Source organism: Haliaeetus albicilla, chromosome 27 (genome assembly GCF_947461875.1).
Source record: "Haliaeetus albicilla chromosome 27, bHalAlb1.1, whole genome shotgun sequence".
Lineage (NCBI taxonomy): Eukaryota > Metazoa > Chordata > Aves > Accipitriformes > Accipitridae > Haliaeetus > Haliaeetus albicilla.
In genome coordinates, this window is record NC_091509.1 from 10,351,820 (window position 1) to 10,370,498 (window position 18,679).

Below are 18,679 nucleotides of genomic sequence, written 5' to 3' on the forward strand. Positions count from 1 at the left end.
GAGGCCGGGGGGTGTGTTGAGGAAGCAGGCAGGCTAACAGAGCCCGCGCCCCCTGAATGGCAGGCAGCACAGTTGTAGCCTGCGAGCAGAGAGCTCCTGCAGCCCTTCCACAGAGCAGGCTGCAGGCGACTGCAGGCCAGTCACCCGCAGCCCTGTGCCCCCAGGCTGATGCTGGTGCAGCCCCTCGCAGCCCCGGTGCGTGAGCACAGCACCAGGAGGGGCTGGCAGCCCCCGCTCAGCAAGTGGGTCAGCTATATATAAACGGAGCAGCCCCAGCAGCACCAGTACCAGGCACCTTCCTGCCTTGCATCATTGCCACCCTAAAAACCATGGCCTGGAGACAGGGGCTGGCTCAGCCCAGGCTGTGGCAGCCGTGAAATGATGCCACCTCGCCAGAGGCACTGCTGAATGTGCTCCTTCGCAGCCATCGCCCCGAGGGCTCCCAACCCTGCACCCCGCTTGGCCAGGGCAGCCACCCCAGAGGCGGGGGGACCCAGTGGGACCGACGTCCGCCGGACAGACGCTCCCAGGAGGCCACGGCTGCAAGCGGCGTGTGTACTCCGCCACACAGAGCTGGCCCCCAGGAGGGAGATTTCCACTTCCATTCATCGAAACCAGCCGCCCCAGCTCCCAAGCACCAAGGCAACAAGCTCAAACCCCCTCATTAAGGCTGGGCAGACACCTCCTGGGCCCGAGGCGCACAGGCATGCCTGCTCAGCAGCGTGCACGCGCGGGTTTGGCTCGTAGGGTGATGTTGAGCAGCCCCAGCACACATCACTGGGTAAGGACGTTGTGCAGGAAGGCTGTGCAGCAGGGCAGTTTAGTCCCAGCATCCCCAGTTTGCTGCACCCCAGGGGCAGATGCCTTTCTCAGTGCAACCTACCCCCCTCAGCTGCACCGTTGCGGTTTGTGGGTCCAGTAAACCTGGAGCTGGAGCGCAGGAGAGGCATGGTTTGGGGTGCTTTGGGCTGCTGCCACTTTCACAGCCTTGCCAGCGCTGCACAGGAGGAGAGGGCTGGTGTTCAGCCTGCATCCCTGCAAGCAGCTGGAAAAGCCCTTTGCAGCCTGCAGGTTTCCAGTTTTCTACAGTCGAACATCACCAGCCTCTCACCCAGCCTAGAGGGTTGGTTATTAGGGAAAAACACTTTAATGAGCCAGCTCGTTAAAGGCAGGAACAGATTAGCCCAGGAACCTGAGGAACTCTGTGACTGCTGAGTTCAAGAATAGGAGAAATAGGCCTTTCCCTGGCAGTGGCAGGAGATGCTGCCTCAAAGCAGTGGGCTGAACCCATGAATCCTCAAAGCCCTTTCAAAGCCCTGCACCCTCCCAGGAGTCTGCATGAGCTCTGAAGACGGAAGATGCTGGGAAGGGAGGACCATAGCTTGAAACCTATGAAAACACCCACTAAAATACAAGTGGAAAATACTCCATCCCCGACAGTCAAGTTCAGGCACTGCCTCCTCCGCTGATGAAGCAAAATGCCAGCACCAGCATCGACTTCCAGCAGGGATGCTCCAGGGAGAAAGCCTTTGGCACAACACAGCCCCGCTGGACCAGAGTGACGTGGGAGGAGAGGCAAAGGCAAGCAGAGTTCAGAGTTACAGAGAGTCACCAGAGAAAAATTAACCCTGGAAAAAAAATCCTGCTCCATTTCCCACTACAGGGAAAGGTTTGCAGACCATCTCTTTCCACAGCCAAATGAAACGGTGGTGAGCAGTGGAAGCGCGGAGTGAGTGGGGCATCCTGGGAGGTCGGGGTTACCTCCAAGCCACTTGGGCAGCAGGGAGAAGAATCAGGCCCGTGCGATGGCTGTTGTGAATGAAGGTGGGAACAGTGCTGCTGAAGATAACTTTGTGAACAGGTACTATTAATAGCAATACTATAGGGCGCTTTTTTTGTGCTTTCTGCAAGGCGCTCTCTGGGATTGGTGAACATTAACGGTTTGGGCCCTGCTACAACACCAGGGAAGCAACCGTGTGTGCGCATCGCTGGAGCCCAGCAGCAGACCGATGCCCTCAAGGAATAAGGACCAGCAGCAAGTGGCCGACTGAGCCAGCCACCCGCCGCCGCGGCAGACCAGTGCCGGTCGGGCGCTCAGACCGAGGATCCCGCGCGGGAGCTGCTGGCGAGGCTGCCGCCATGCCGGTTTCCATGACGACTTCAGCACTTGGCGCGAGATGGAGATGACGGGATCAGCCAGGAAAGTAACTGAGCGGAGCTGGCGTCCTCCGTCTGCCACGGCCGGAGGCACAGCCCTGCCAGCCCCGCGCGGCCGGCTGGCACAGGGAGAAGCCCTGGGAGCCTCCGGGCATCTGGGTCCCCCTCACCTTACCGGGTGCATGCTGGCTGCCAGTTGTCCCCGTGAAGCGGAGCCTGCGCATCCCATCGGTCCCTCCCCGACACCTCCATGAAAGCACAGTCCGGGTCCCGACTCCCACCACCGGAGCACCCGGCCAGGTTTGTGCCCCTGGCTCTCGCCCCGGCCCTGCATTTTCGCTCCTGGTGGGGCTGTCTCCCCGGTGGCACCACCATCGAGCGCGCACATCCCTTCAAGCCCCAGCTTGTGGTGTCGGGGCCAGCCGGCACAGCGGGCAGCCCGGCAGGGCGGTACCCAGCTCAAGGAGATGCTGCAGGCTGGGGCTGAGCTGGCACCAGGACCAGCCAAGCCCGGCAGTACCAGCCTGCACCAGGACAGCCCTGATCCTCACGCCCCACGGAGGCTTTCCCTGGCTTCCAGGTAATCTAAGATCAAGCACTCCAGCCAGACATGCTCAGTCAGATGCCCAGGGACACCACGCAGCAGTGGGGAACCGAACACCTGCAGCATATGACTCCCCAGCTGGCACGGTCCCCCCCAGCCCCAAAAGCCACCGGTGCCCAGCTGAGGAGCGCTCCGCAGTGACCGCATCCCTCGCCAAGCCGCCGCGCGTGGCTGCTGCTTTCCCAGGCTGCTGGCGGGGAGCACGCAGGGCTGGGGCAGTGCAGCGGGTGGCTGGGACCCCCGGCACCCCCTCCCGCTTGTGCACAGGATCCTGCCGAGCGCCCTTTTATTCCAGCAGTGCAATTAGCCTTGCTGACCCCTGAAATCCTCAGCCTCTCTAAGCAGCCATGCATTAAATCCCGGATCCAAGAGTGGAAATAGACTTCGTAAAAGGCTTATGGCCCTATTTATTACATTTTACGCATGACGGAGTCCGACAGCACAGCAGCGGCGCTGCGGTCGGCGCTGGCTCTGCCTCCGCGCCGAGGCAGACTGACAGACGGACAGACAGGGTCTGGAGCGGGCAGCAGAGCCTCGGCGGGTGTCTCCTCCTGGCCAGGCTTGGGTTGCCAGCTGAGTGCTCCCTTAGACGCAGGCAGGCAGGGATATCGATCTAGATGAAAGCTAATACCGCTGTCGGGGCTGGGTAACCGTATCTGCCGCACATTTGTATTCCTTAGAGCAGGGCGGGAGTGCTGCAGCCATCTGCCGGAGCGGCTCGGGGATCCTGGGGATGCTGCGAGCCCTCCGGCCGGATCTCAACTGCGCTGCCTCCTCCCATTTCAATGTGCAGCCTTTACCTTCTCTATTTCACCTCCACCTTGCTAGGGCCAAATAAGACAGACCTGAGGAGGGCATCACCAAAACGGCAGGGTCCTTCCTTCAGACCCAGGCCGCCTCCACCCAGCAGGGACTGGTGGGGCTGCCACGGGGCAGCGCCGAACCTGCCCGGTCCCTGCCCACGCGATGGGAGCCGGGGGGGCATCGCACTGGGGTTTGCAAGGTTGTGCAAGGGCACCGTGTGAAAGCAGCGTGCACGTGCTCACCAACACCTCCCCAGGGGTCCCACCGTTTAGCCAGGTGGCTCCTGCCCCGGTGGGATGGCAGGGGTGGCAGAAGACCCTGCACACCAGGGTGAGCCCTGGCACGAGGCTGCACAGCTCCGAGCTGGGCAGAGGGCACGGTGACAGGCAGGGGTGGGCAGCAGGGAGATGTGGAGGCGTGCAAGGAGGCAGAGCTGCTGCGTGCAGAGGAAGCAACAAGAAAAGCACAGGCATGAAGGCTCAAATAACTGAGGGACCCTCTGATTTCCCGCAGAAAACGCAAGGCAGCTCCTGCATATCTCCATCAGGGCCTGAATCACAAGACAGATCAGGGAGCCCCTGCAGCAGCACTGGGCCAAGGAGCCGGCCTTTTGCTGTCAGTGCTGCAAAGCAGGGCAGAGCAGAGAGGGCACGCAAGGGTGTCCCCTCCTCATGCTTACAAATAGCCAGCTGCAGAGACTCAAGCAGCATGCGTCCCTGGGACAGCAGCATGCACAAACGGCTGCTCCCCGCTTTCTTGGAAGGGACCCATGGCACCCTCATCGCAGGGCAGTCGGAGATGTCAAGAGACAAAAGCAAGGGCCACTTTGTGCACCTCCAAGAAACTTGGCTTCCATCAATACTTCATGCAACATGCGAGCCTTGCGGATCCCAGGTGGTACAAGAGAGCCCCACCATGCCACGTAGGCAAGCTGGTGAGGCGGTCAGACCACTTGGGCAAACCCATCTCTTGTGCTCATTCAGAGGGCAATGAGGGGCCTCGTGTGTATGGAGAAGCAGAAGTGGGTCCATGGGATGTGCACAGTGCCCGGATCCTGACGCAGGTGCACGGTTCCTTCCTCCAAGGGGAGGCGATGGCATGTTAGCAAACAGCGTGTTTGGGCGTAGATGGGCTCTGGCCTCAAAAGGCATTGAGACATTTAGAAAAAAACCCTGCAGTCCACATCTCTGCAGGTTCCTGCTTCCCTGCCGGTCTGTGCAGCCCAGTCACCGCTGCAAGCTCCCTGCTGCCCCGGGACAGCTGCAAGCCTGCCCTGCTAATGTCAGGGGAAACCCCCCCGGGCCTGATTGAACAAGGCTTAAACTCCCCCTAACACCCATCCACAAAGGTCCCATACCCACCAGGGCACTCACAAGCTAATCCTCCCTCCAGAGTGGCTGCTATATTTAGGTAGCTAAATGAGACAGAGTGGCTTTTTCCAAAAAAGAGTTAGTTTGGGTTACATAAATACAGAGAGAAACTTGAAAGCTGTGTTTCCAGGTCCTTGCATTGCCATAAGTGAGCAGCAGGGACGGGAACAGTCTCCCCCCAAGAACCTGCCTTTCATTTATTTTTGACTCAGCTGGATATGCAGATGGGTTTCCAGCTCCTCTGGGCAGACGGGCAGCAGGCAAGCGGTGCAAACTGAGACGAGGGAGCCTGGGCAAGCAGACCCTCATGGGCAGCCCCTGGTCACCACAAGGAGGTGGGGGCCCAGGGGCTGCCAATGCCCCACATCCCGGATGCACTAACACCGGAATGGAGGAGCCATCGCTGCAGGAAGGCCAAACAGCACGACTGAAAGCACGGGCAGGAGGAGTCAACAGAAGTAAATAAACCGAGCAGCTCCAGCCCTCCCCATCCGTGCCTGTCCTAACAGTTCCCCCGCGACATCCCTCCCTGCTCAGCTGCCAACTTCCTCCTGCATCCACTTTCACATCCTAAAGCCTCTGGTCCCATGAGGAGAGGAGACGTGCATGCATGAGCATGTCCCGCACACCTACCGCTGCTCCCCCCAAGCCCCGGGGCTGCAGGGCAGGGGCTACCCCTACTCTCCAGCTCGGCTGCTGGTGTGAGCTGTTGGGAAGGGTTGGCTGCCGGTCGTCAGCAAAGCAGTGTCCCCACCAGAGCTAGGTGACAACACGCACCAGGGGGGGTTCTGGGGACATGTACCACGTGCTTTCATTTTCAAAATATATATAAATAGACATACTTATTCCTTCCTAAAATGACATGGCCACAAGAAAACAAAAAAGGCAGCTCAAATACCATCCAACCTTTCAGCCTGAGAAAACCACACAGTTCTCATAGGCTTGAGTTCTGTTACCTGGGAAATGGGTTTTAGCACCCAAAACCAACATGCGCCAGTCTGCTGGTGGGGCCCACACAGAGACAGAAACTTCCTTTTTAAGAAAAACATTTGCAATTTTTTCTTTTCATTATTAGCACGGTTAGGTTGTGACTATTTATGTGCAAGCTTGCTCGCAATGAGAAATGATGCTGGTTGGTTTCAGACTCCAGCTCCAGCTATGCAGAGCTCTGGGGTTTATGCTGTTCAAGGGAAGGTTTGAAAATCCTCCTGTCATTAAAATGCTGGAAGGTGGCTCTGAGCCACACACCCCTCACGCAGGCAGGGCTGCACGCCCCAGAGCAGAGGGGGAAAGGAAAGCAGCTAAGCAGCCGCAGTTTAAAGGGAGCCGACAGGAATGCAAAGTTTAATTAGCTTGAAGCCAAGGGCCATGGAAGTTGCAAACATTTGCACTGAGGCCGTGCAAGTCCTGGAAAATCGGGAGAGAGGGACCTGAGCTGGAACAAAGTTCAGCCCCGCCGTGCTGGGTGCCAGGTGAGCAACCTCTGTGTGGCAGAAAAGGGCACCGCCGGCTCGCCTGGCACAAACCACCGCGCAGCACTCGGTGTCCTGCCCTGCCCTGCCCTGCCCTCCGCCAGTGCTGCCTGCGAGCGGGCAGAGCCCTGATCCTTCTGGCACACAGGCAGCGGCTCTCCCCCCTGCTCCGAGCCCAGGGAGCGCACGCTCTGCCTGGGCGACGTGCGAGGAGCCGAAGGACCGCGGCCGCCCCAGCCCCGCGCCCACCGGAGTCGGCAGGCAATGCGCGCAGGGCGGCTGGCCGCTGCAGGCAAAGAGAAGCCAGAGCCTGCCCCTGCTTTGGCCTTCAAGGGGAGCTGCGCGAGTGCCATGTTTTACGCCTCCAGCTCCTCGCTGTTATCCAAGCACACGTACGACCGTCACCCCGGCCGCGGTCGGCGCTGCTCTTTGCTCTAACCCAGCCCAGCTGCTGCGGGGCCGGCTGCAGCTCTGCCCCATCGGTCTCGTATGCGTGCAAAGGGTCGCGGCAGTGGTCCCACTGGGATGTTTCCTGAAACACCCCACAGCTACATTTGCACTTTCTTCATAAAAAAAAACCAACACGTAACTCACTCCTACCTCAGCGCTTTGGCTAGAAACAAAGCAAGAAAGGGCTCGGCAAGAAGGCTGCTGAGGCCGGGGGGATGGACCACGCTGCCGGCAGCAGCTCCCCTCACCCCAGCTCTGTGTGCCGAGGGACAGCTGGGGCTGCTCCGGCCGCGGGTCCCCTCACGGTAGGACAACCAGGTCCCCAGCTGTCACTCGCAGGCAGCGAAACCTGCCGTCCCCCCTCATCCGGGCAGGAGGGAGGAGAAGAAACATGATTAGAGGCAGCTGGGCTTCCTTCCGTCCGCAAAGCCCAGCCGGCCGCCCCAGCACGCTGCTCTGGCTGCGGCACAGCCCCAGCTCAGCCCCCCGCCTGCGCCGGGATGCTCTGCCCTCTCCCCTCCATCTCCCCCCCGCCACAGGATTTCCTTGCTCTTGATGTGCATGAAAATTAGGAAATGAGGGTTCCTCGGGGACCAGGTCGGGAAGGCAGCTTTTGGCGGGGGGAAAGGATGACGCCTCCCACACCCCTCGCCCGCCGCCCCATATGCTGGGATCGAACAGGGTCCTGCAGCCTCCCCAAACACAGGCCGGGGAAGCAGAAGCGACGGCGGTGATGAACTTGCTGCAAACTGAAACAGGAACTGAGGAGCCTGACCAGTGGCGCTGGCTCAGCAGAAGGGACTGTTTCGGCCAGCGTGCTCCCTGCCGCTGCAGGCAGCGACCGCAGGGCGCAGAAGCAGCACAGAGGAAGAATTTAGAAAATGCATCACAGTAAAGACATGCTGCCCTGCAACTGTAGTCGCTGCAAGAGCTCGAGGAACTCGTTTTATCCTCCGGCACCTCAGCACAAAAAGCTTCCAGCATCAATATAAAGCATGTACTGCTCCGTCCCAGGGAAGGGGAGAAGTGTCACATTGGCCCTCCTGGGGCACCGGGGTCTCTCCCGCTTCAGCCCCCATCACACCGGCTCACCCTCACCAAAGGCAGAGGCCTCCTGCTCCCAGCCACGAGGGCAGACGCCTGCCTGTTTGCTGCCTGGGTGGGCAGGGTGCTGCAGGAAGGGTGGGTATGCGCAGGCAGATATAAAAAGCTCCTGTCATACTTCAGCAGGACCCTCATCGTGCTCCCCCAATGAAGCTTCGGGTAAGGGGGCTGGGGGGGGGGGGCACTGGGGAGGCATCCGGCACCCAGTGCCTGGCGGCTTTGCCTCCAGACAGCAGGGATGCAAGATAAGCGAAGTATTTTCCCTAAGCCCCACATTGCTGCCCGGGAGCCAGCAGTGATCAAAGGTTAGTCTGGCTACTGGATGGGGCCATCTCAAAGAGCCCCCAGGGCTGCCACAGTCTCCACACACCCCCACCAGCAGATACCAGACTTGCCACATGGAGAACCCCTCGCCCGGGGGGTGTGTGTGGGGGGGTGTTCCAGCTCTTACAGGGCCAAAGGAGATTTCCAGCTTTTATTTTTCCCTGTCTTAATTCTGAAGTGGACCAGTTTAATGTAGCAATTTGCCGCAGGTCAACCCTGGCTGTTGCATCTGCCTGGGGAGGTGCAGCGAGACAGAGCAGGGTAAGGACGTGGCTGATGAGACCGTGAGCGCTGCCAGATCTGTGCAAAGTCCTACGGCATTTCTTGGAAGCTCCCATTGTAAAAAACCAATAAATAAATAAATAAATAATAATTTGTGAGCCAGAGCTCAGGCAAAGCGCTGAAACGTAGAACAGCCGAGCGATAAGGGAAGGGAAACACATTGGCTGGACCATCACCCTACGGTGCGGCTGTCCCTGGCAGTAGGTCACTACCTCACCTGACCACCCGCCCCATTAACTTCAACCTTTAGTCTCTGGCTCATTACTACAAGCAGAGGCAGCTTAAAACATCCTCTTCCACATGCTCGCAAGAGGGTAGCTCACCAGCCAGCAGGCAGGTGGTGAGAACCTGCCTTTCCCAGCATGGCATGCAGGCAGGGGAGCCGGCTGCCCGCTCTCGGGGTGCAGGCAAGAGGCTGTCCCAGCCCGTGCCCCCCAGGGAGGAGCAGTGCCGCACGGCCAGGACCACGGCCGTCAGCCCAGCACGGCCGCGCTGGCAGCGGCAGCTCCGGCATGTACAAAGTTCCCCCTCCGCTAAATCACTTCAGGCTGCCAAGCAGTCACGAGAAATATAAACCCGCGCGGGGTTGCCATGGAGCGGGGCTCAGCCGCGGGAGCCCGAAGCCGATTCCTCCGGCAAACACGTTTGCCGACCCAGGCCCTGCCGGAACCTCGTGTTCCTGGCTCCTCGGTGGCGGCGAGCGAGCACACCATGCCTGGTCCCAGCAGAGCCTTATCTCTGGGGCCAGCCCTTCCCTTCCCTTCCCCAGCAGAGCCAGGCCCCCTCTGTGCTTGGAGACCCCCACGGGTGCTGGAGCTCTGGGCGCCCTGCAGGGACGGTGCCCCTCACCATCTCCCCAAGGCCACGGGCAGGCAGAAGCGGTGGCTTCGGTGGCGTTTGCCCCGCAGGCACCAGGCAGCGAAGGCACAGACTGGCCCCGCACAATGCCTCTGCGCCAGCCCAACGGGTGACGTCCCCGAGCTCCCACGGGTGCTGGCACATGCCGGCCAGGGGGAAGCGTGCCCTTGCCAGCACTATGCCTGCCGGCAGTGCAGACACAGGGCTCCCACGCTCTGCCACGAACTGGCCCCCAGCCCCACCGAAGGGGATTTCAGAGTCCGGCGGGCTCCTGCACCTCGGGAACAGCGGGCAGCAGTAGCAGGCAGCAGCGGCCGGCAGCACAGCAAACTGCCCGGCAGGAGCCAGCCCGTGGCGTCCCTGTCTCCAGCCCTACGCCAGGGACCATGGGACCCAATCCTCAAAGCCAGGAAGGGGTTTGGGGCAGGAAGGGCATCCCCTGGGCATTTTTCACTGGACAACCACCAGCACTGAAGTGCCGGAGCAAGTGGAGTTTCTAACTACAAAGAGGCTTTTGACATTGGAAAGGTTAATGTGAGAGAGAGATCCGTCTCCCTCACAAAGCTCCCTTTGCTGGAGGCACGAGGTTGAGACCTTAATTATTCACCTGTTGGAGAGGTGCCTTTCCATTACGGCATGAGACCAGGGCAGGGATGCGCAGGCAGGAGGGAGGAAAGCCCACGGTGTGGGGCAGCCCTGGTGCCCCGCCAGGGCGGGGAGCACCAGGGTATCTGGTCAAAAGCAGGGGGTGAAGGCAGGCAGGTGTGTGGGGAGGCTCTCTAAGGGGCCAGATTTCAGGGACCCCCCCTTTTCCCCCATCACTGCTCCCAGCGGCTGCTCTCTCCCAGCTCTGAGCAGCAGGCTCAGCAGCACGCCACGCTCGCCATCTCCCGCAGCCACCGCTGCGGCGCGGGCAGCTGCCGGCATCCCCGGCAACCGCCGCCCCCCACTTTGCAAACGTACCCGTGTGGCCTCTGCTAACTGCCACCGTCAGTAACAGCCGCCACCCTGCAGTGCTTTCCTGGGAGGGGTGGGGGGGTCTCCAGCCCCAGCAATGCAGTGGCCTTCGACCCAAGCTGCAGCAATGCAGCCAGGCTGGAGATACGCTTTGCACAGGCCCTTGGGCTGTCTCGGTCATCCAGACACCACCCCCCCCTGCAAAATCTTTGAGAGAAAAGCCTCAGAAAAAGCAGAATATCAGTCTGCTCGGTGAGGACTATCAGAAATTAGGGATGTGTCCCCACTTCATTACTGGCAGTAACAATTCACCCAATGGGCCACTTCTCCACCAAGGGCTTCACTGTGCCTCCTGTACTCATCAATGGATTAAGCTGTTAGCAGGAGGCTGAGAAGTTAGAGAATATTGTATTTCAGTTCATGTGATCTTAAGCATCTCTCTGAGAAGCAGCTTGGTTCTGGGTTGGTTTTTTTTTCCCCCTGCTGCACTTCATTTGGGGTTTTGAAACAAATTGAAGCCGTAAGAGTCAAACTGCTCCTGCCTTTAGCAGGGATGCTGAGAGTCGCCGGCTGTTCCGTGGTGCTCCCGGCAGAGCTGCCTGGCTGGCACTTTGCAGCGCCTGGTGCCAGCAGACGAACCAGCTACAACCAGCTTCATACCTCTGAGCAGCAAAGAGTTGCACAAAATGGATTAAGCGGGCCCAGAAATGACACATTTTGAGTCACAGCAAAACAAAATCACTTTTTTTGTTGTTGAAAAGGGAAAAGGAGTTGGCAGGAGAAAGGCAGATATCAAGTGAAAACCCCTGATTTTCTTTCTGTAGCAATGCAGGTACCATGTGAATCATCGCTGTCCTCGATATGTAAATAGAGGTTAGCAGGCATGCTCAGCACAAGCCCATATAATTAAGGGACTGATGCAAATATCCATGTCAAACCTTCACCGTGCATCTCCCCAAGAGCCCTCCTGAGGATTCCTCCCCTGGCGAGGAATCGATCGCCTGGCACCTGCCCGCACCCAACTGCGCCTTTCTCAAAACCTACTGCAAAAGCAAGGACTGGGGAGGAGCATGGGGGAGAGAGGAGGAGAGTCAGAGTTCCTCAAGATTTCCACGAAGGAAATGGCTAATATTGATGATCTCACGGCCTCCTGACATTGTAGCCTCTCAGGATAATCTGATCTTGTGCTGGAGCACTGGGGACTTCGTGGAAGCAGCTTTTGGGCTTCATTGAGAAGTCAGTAACCCAGTTGTAAGCAGAGGCTCGTACAGTAGTAATGGGGAGAGACGTCAGCAGCCAGCCCCGGACCGCCTCCTGCTCCGAGTTATAAAGCGGGCATGTGACAGCAGCCAGGGCTGGAGCCTTCCCTGCAGTTTCATCAGAGGTTAAGGTACAAGCACAACACATGCTTACAACTTCAGGCAGTTCTTAAGTAAATGCATGCAAATCATAGCTGGGGGGGGCGCTTCCCCCCCCCCCTTTTTTTTTCTTTACTTTTTACCCTAGCCTTTAACCCCTCTGCGCACGTGGGGACAGGAGGAAATGCAATTATCAAAAGCAGGCGCCGGGTGGGAGAGCAAACACAGGCTGCACACGGCTGCCGAAGGAACCCGCAGCGGGCTGCAAAGATCCCTTTGCTACTCTTCATCTTACACACCCCGCAGACATCAGGCTAGCGCTAACTCTGTGCGTGTACCTACACTGCTCCCTCGAATACAGTGCACGTATGGGAGAGGGAGAGAAAAAGAGGGGACAGGCACAGCAAACTGGATTTTAGGACATGCCATAAAAACAGTCGTCTTTCGTCACAGGCCATTTCACAGTCCCAAATTTTGCAGGGGATGTTCACAACATGGTGGTTTTGCACCAGAGAAGGATGACAATTCGCAGGATTTTTTTTCCCCTTTGCAGTCCCTTTTTGGAATAAGATTCCTAAACTGGCACATCAAATGCTAACCAAAAAGCAAAAAAGAAACGAGCCTTCAGATGCGAGCTGCAACCACACGAGCTTTTCATTTCACGTTAAGCACGCAGAGAACAGGCAGGTTATTGCGGGGAAGCGGAGCCAGGAACTTTCACCTGCCCAGGGAACAATGGGGGCGGTGGGAGCTGCAGCCTTTCTGCCATACATCCTAGGGATGGCATCCCACACAAGCAGCCTCCTCTTCTCTAGCTGACGGTTCCCTCAGCAATAATAAATCCGTCCAAATCGGAAAACGCAAACCGCTTACAAAATCTTCTCGGCCCACTTCTCACCCTTCCTGACCCTCCTGCGGTAATCAACCTGTCAGCAGCTCTTCGTTAACAACCGAAGCTGCCACCTCCCTCCTGCTCTGCCCCCAGCAAGCTGCCCGGGTCCCAAGCCAAGCCGGAGTGCTCTGGAACTGGTGCATGCGAGGAGAGGTGCTGGGACTACATCGATCCAGCCGGTGGCAAGACCTGCCTGGTTCTGTCTGGCACACGCACCGGGGGCAAATCTGATTTACCAAGTCTTGAGACCTTATTTGTTTTGAACCCAAACAGCGGGATTAGTCCCAGTCCCGTTCCCCCACACACATGCTCCTGCTGTTTGCAATCCCGGAGCTAAACTGGTGAGAGAGCAAGGGTTGGGATGAACACGCTAGCTTCACAGTCGAAGCTATTTTGTAATCCGTGGTTATGAAAGTGAAGGGCTGGAGGGATGATATATAACTACAGAAAACTCTTCCCACTTGCACCAGCCTCATCAATCCGACTGCGAAATGCGCGGTTGTGCTCCAGATCAGTCACGGCTCTTGCTACTGCCCGGCTTATTGTATAGCGCCTCTCTTCCACCCCCCAAAATGGAAAAGCATGCGAGCCCTATAGCCAGCACGGCTCGCTCTCGTGATCGTGCGGGAGCTGCCAAGGAGCCTTAATCTGATTTTAATACCCAGCCTCGTCCAAAAGGGAGCCCATCCAGATTCTGGAGCCGCTGACTCGCAGCACCGAGACCCCTCTCCCTGCCAACCCCCCCCTCCCCAAACCTCCATCCCCCAAGATCCCAGCCGGTATGCGTGTAACTGACGCTCGGCATGACTCATCCCACAGCCCGGCTCTTATCAGCCCCCACCGCGCAGCCCCCTGCGGAGCACCCCCCCCCCCTCGCCGCCCTGCACCGCGGCGTCCCCCTCCCCACCTTTGCAGCGGGAAGGGCTGTTGCAAAGGGACGGGGGGGGTGGTATGTGCCAAATCCGATCAACCCATCAACTTCTCCCCCCCCCCCCAAATTCCCTGCAGAAACCGGGGGGGGGGGGCGCGGGAGTCCACGTGCTAGTGGTGCTGAAAGCGCCGGCGGGGCTGCGGGGTTGGTGTCGCGCCGGGGCCGCCCCGAAGCCACGGGGAGGGCCGCAGAGAGAGCCGCGGGGGCGGCAGGGTTCCGCGCGTCCCCCCTCCACGTATTTCCCCCTCTGCGCATCAGTGGAGCAAACGGGACCCCCGCGGATCCTCGGGCACCTGGGGAAAGGGCCGGTCCCCAGGTGCCCCAGGAAGGTGGGGGGGGGGGGGGGTGTCTGCCGGCTTCCCCCTCCCCAGTTGCAACCCGCGCTGGGTAAGCCGGCCAGCAGATCCCCCTCCACCGCCCTCCCTCCCTACCTGGCTGTCAGCGAGGTAACTGAAGACGAAGGAAGAAAGATCCTCGTCGAGCAGAGAGCTGCAGTCCGGCCCCGGCTCCGCCATCTTCCACCTCCGGCTGGGGCTGAGGCGGCACCGAGCATGCAGCAGGCGCGGCGGCGGCGGCGGCGGCGGCGGCGGGGAGCCGGGCGGCCGGCGGGGCGGAGCCGCCCGCAGCCCCCACCCGCCGGCTGCGGGAGCCGGGGAGGGCGGTGGAGCGAGGGGGAGGGCGGGGGGGTGGTGGGAGGGAGCAGGGCGGGAGGATGGTGGCGGTGGCGGGGGGGGACACCCGCGGTTGCAGAGCGCCCCGTGGGGCTTGCAGCCAGGCGGGGGGCACAAGCGGCTTCCCGCGGGACACGCGCGCCCACCCAGGGCACCAACTTGCTGCGCGCCCCTTAGAAGTGCCGGCCCTTGAAAGGGGGGGGGCACCTGGGGCGCTGCCGGCATCACCGGGAGCTGCTCGACTGTCCCTAGGTTGCCCCGAGTTGAGATACGTAAACCCTGAGTGCAGCGTGGAAAGGCTGAGGGTCGCATCCAGGCGTGGGGGACAGATAGACACCCGCGGCGGCAGAGCGCCCCGTGGGGCTTGCAGCCACACGTGGGGCACGGGGGCCTTCCCGCAGGACGGGCACCCACCCAGGGCACCCACTTTAAGCAGCGCCATGCACACCTTAAAGAGTGCCTTCTCGCAGGACGTGCACCCACTTTAAGCAGTGCCATGCACACCTTAAAAGTGCCAGCCCTTACAAGTGGGGGCACCCAGCATCACCGGGCACCACTCAAGAGCCCCTAGCTCACCCCGTGTTGAGATAAATAAACCCTGAGTGCCGCGTGGTAGGCCGAGGGTCACTTCCAGGCTCAGTGGGTCTGCACCGGAGTGGGGCCAGGTGGCCGAGAGCAAAGAGTAACAAGGAAGGAAAAGTCTTCAGATTTCCCTCATTTTCATCTCAACGCTCATCCCGCTGTTGCTGCGAGCGTCTTGGTGTCACGCACGTCATTTTTCTGTCTGGGGTTATGAGGCGTACGCTAAAAGCCCTTTCAGAAATAATTAATGACGGGACCAAAAATCTCATGAATGTTCTATTTACTTACGCGTAGCAATTACATGGCAAAGAGCAGGACTTGGCACTGCAGCCTGAATTAGCTGATACACAACCAACCAAGTGGCAACACCTGCAGCCTAATGGCTCCAGATCCTAAAATCCCCTCAGATGGCTCAGGCGGGCCTGCAGTATCAGTGTAAATGGCTGATAAAGCAAAGCAATGCGGAGCAATCTAGGTGGCGAGCTCTGTGTCGGGCTCTGATGGGTGAACAGAAGGTGCTTCTGCCTCTGGTAGGAAAGGCCTGCTGTCCGTCCCTGTCCTGCTTTTGTTTCAAAGGGAGAGCTGTTTCCAGCCACTTTTTAATACCCTCTGGCCTCCCTTCGGTTCAGGACACGCTGTGAACACCATGCGATGTAGCAATATTGGATTTTCCCTGATGGTCCCGAGCCTTGCACCAAAAGAAGATGTCAGTGGGCAGCGTGTGTTATATCATACGGCTGATGAGAACTGGGGGCAGGGGTGGCTCCGCTGCTGGGATGGGACAAAGCAAGAGAGAAGCTGCCGCCAACTCTTCCTCATTGCTGTGGCACTTTATTACTAATTACTGTTATGAAATGCTGAAACAGTTACCTAAGGTGCTTTTCAAGCTGTTCCCTCAGCAATGAAACTTCTCTTCCCACGGGTGGGAGGTCTGGGCCCAGAAGCGTTGCTGCCTGGATGCACAGCTGTAGTTCACAGCAGGCACAGCACAGAGCACAGCGCTGCTGGACTGCATCGGAAGGGCCGGGGGAAGGAAATTGCCTCGCTCTGGGGCACGTGCAATTCCTTGCAGAACAAGACTCGAATTCCCAGTTGACCCTGCTGGCCAGTGATCTGGAGTGCATTCCCACCAGCCCCCCCCACCCCGGTCCCTCCTTTGCAGAAGATGGCAAGCACTGAATGCTACGGAGAGAGGAGGTGAGGTGAGAACAGGAGGGACATTTGCCCCAGAAGGGAAAAAGCAGGACTGGCAGGCCTCGCCATAAAAGCAGTCTTTTGGGAGGAATTTGTTGCACAAAAGGCAAGGTACTCAAGTATCTTGTGATTCCCTTTATACCAGTTGTACTCAAATAGGAAGTAACCATTCATAGGAATTACGTGTGAACGGTTGTTCTAAAATCAAGTTATGCATAGCCATGTGTTTCAGAAATACCTTTTCCCTTCTGGCATGTGTGCAAGCACAGTTCCTCCCTCCTTGCTTTCTAACCCGAGAAGACGAGCCCTTTGCAGTCCCCGGCTGTCAGCAGCCCGTGAGTCGCCCACCCTGGCTGCAGCCACCTGCACGGTGTGGCTCAGCCAGGCAGCCCAGCGGCACTGAGAAGCACAAGGAAAGCAAAGCCCAGCCTGCGCTGCCTCATTTCTCTTCTGGACAGAGATGGGTTAGGGCTTCTTTCAGCCAAGTGGGCAAAACTGGATGGGACGCTGGAGTCAGGCTGCCCTTGTGCCAAGAGGGGGCCAGAGGAAAGCAGCAATGGAGTGAAATGGGGGCATCTCAGAGGGGTGGACTTGCTGCCACTTCAGGGTTTCTGTGGAATCCCAGAGGACGAAGTACAGTTGCTCACGTGGCTGCAAGTCGGTGTTAACATGCTCCAACTTCTGTTCCTGACTGCTCTGGACTTTTGTACAGTCCAAGCGTTTTTCTATGCCGTTTGGGTTTTTTCACCTATAGAAGGGACATCACACCACTTTCCTGTGCCCTGGAGCTTCTGGGGGGATTGGTTGAATAACGCTCATAAAAAGGACTTTGAAAGCACCAGGAGAGAGGCAAAGGAGGACAAGATGTTATAGCTGGCATTGTGTCTACCTCCTTAGAAGTCAGTGATGCAGCAGCCTCAGAAATACCCACAGTGGGTAGAGAAGGCGTCTGATCCATGGTACTTCAGTGCAATGGTGTGAACGGGACATTATATTCCCCATGTGCATCCACCCTTCTCTGTCTGCGCACAGAGTGACCGTGCAGTTTCGCTAAGTGCTCAGGGCTTTCCTCCTAAACCAGAACCTGAACTTTGTGAGCAGGAGAGCTGCCAGAGCTCCAGCTTCTGCTGCTCTTTGTGTTTATGTACTCAAAGAGGTGTCAGCCACAGTCAGACAGAAATAAGCCCCCTGCATCCACCCCTCGCCTGCCGGCCCCAGCTAAGCCGGAGCGCTCCGTGGCACCGTGCTGGCGCTGCAGCCAGCCGTGGCAACACGATGCTAAGCCTGGAGGGGCTGGGGATAATATTACCAAGGTAAAATATAACAGGAAAAGTCTGCAAATGCCCTTTCAAAACAGCAGAGAGTGAGTAATGTCATTAGGCCAGCGGTCAGGAGGGGACAGGGTTTGAAGGTACCCTTAGCCTACCAAAGGCCAAATGTGGGACAGGGGCAGGAGCCAATGAGCGGCGGCTGGACAGGAGACACCCCGCACTGTGCAAACTCCCGCCTGCGGTTTCATGTTGCAGCTGCCCCTGTTTGTGGATGGGAAAATGTTCTAAGGACCGGGCAGCGAGGGCAGTGAGAGGCAGCGGCAAATGGGGCTCCTCTGAGTTACAACATCCCCAGCCTCCGGTGGGTCCTCGCCAGCCCCCCACGTTGTGACACGCTCTCCTTGGCACTAAAATTAAATGCAGCCCCAGGGGGAATTGGCACGGTGGCCAGGACGGCCACCCTGGTGGCCGCCCTCCCCGGGGACTCAGGGGAAGGGGGATCTGCGCTGGCTGGGTGTCTCTGAGCTGGCGGTTGGGTAAGCTGGGGACAGCCGAAGGGCAAGATGCCCCCGAGGCTCTCCCGAAGTCCTCCCCTAAAGCAGTCTTCATTCATGTGGGCTGCTAATTGGAGGCCCCGCTCCCCACGGGGCAGCAGTGGTTAGCAGTGCCATGCCCCTGGGTTTCACTGAGTTTCTTTGCTTGGCTCCTTTCCATGAGCTCTGCTTTTCTCTCCCCTCAGTCCTGCTCAGCACTCAGCTCAGCCTTGTCCTTCACCTGAAGTCACCAAGCACAGGGACCTAGTGTCGCTTTTCCTCCAGACTTTCTGTGTCCGGTGGCTCCTGATCAGCTGTGTTCACCTGGTAGTTCCTGCCTCCTCTTCTTCTTCCTCCTCCTCCTCCTCCTCCTCCTCCTCGTTTTCTGACATGAGGGCTCTGTGGTGCCCCATGGTGAGCAAGGAGTGAACCTCTGGTAATGCACTGCTGGGCGATGTGGCCCCTCACTCCCCATGAGCCTGGGTGGAAACTGCCCCTCCACTCTCTGTCTGACATCCTCCTTGCCACAGGGCTGAGGACATGGCCTGTTGGGCTGGAGGGGACCTGGGAAACAAGAGTGGCTTCAGACAACAAGCAGGTGCTGGCTGGGCTCCTGGCTCTGAGCTCCAGCTTGTCCAGGGAGCAGGGCTGTGGCTGTGTTTATTCAGAGGTTGCCATTCCTGCTCCAGCATACCCAGGCATCGCTGGGGAGCAGTGCTCCACCGTGCTGGCAAAGCCCCTCGTGCAGGCACACATGGGCCCCGTATCTGCCTGTGCCATGGCAAAGCGCCCCAGTCCCTTCTCTGGAATGCACCTGGCAGAGGGTCACTCCCCACCCCGTGCCACCAAACTCAGGTTGCTGCAG

At 58.8% G+C, this 18,679-nt stretch overlaps 1 protein-coding gene across 1 annotated transcript in view; it reads right to left on the bottom strand.

Moving 5' to 3' along the window:
- PPARGC1B (PPARG coactivator 1 beta) overlaps positions 1 to 14,191 on the bottom strand; it is a 58,071-nt gene extending 43,880 nt beyond the window's left edge. The window contains exon 1 of the mRNA XM_069773048.1: positions 13,995 to 14,191. Coding sequence (XP_069629149.1) covers positions 13,995 to 14,078 — 84 coding nt within the window. The 5' untranslated portion in view covers positions 14,079 to 14,191. The remainder of the gene's footprint in view (positions 1 to 13,994) is intronic.
- Between the last annotated feature and the right edge of the window lie 4,488 nt (positions 14,192 to 18,679).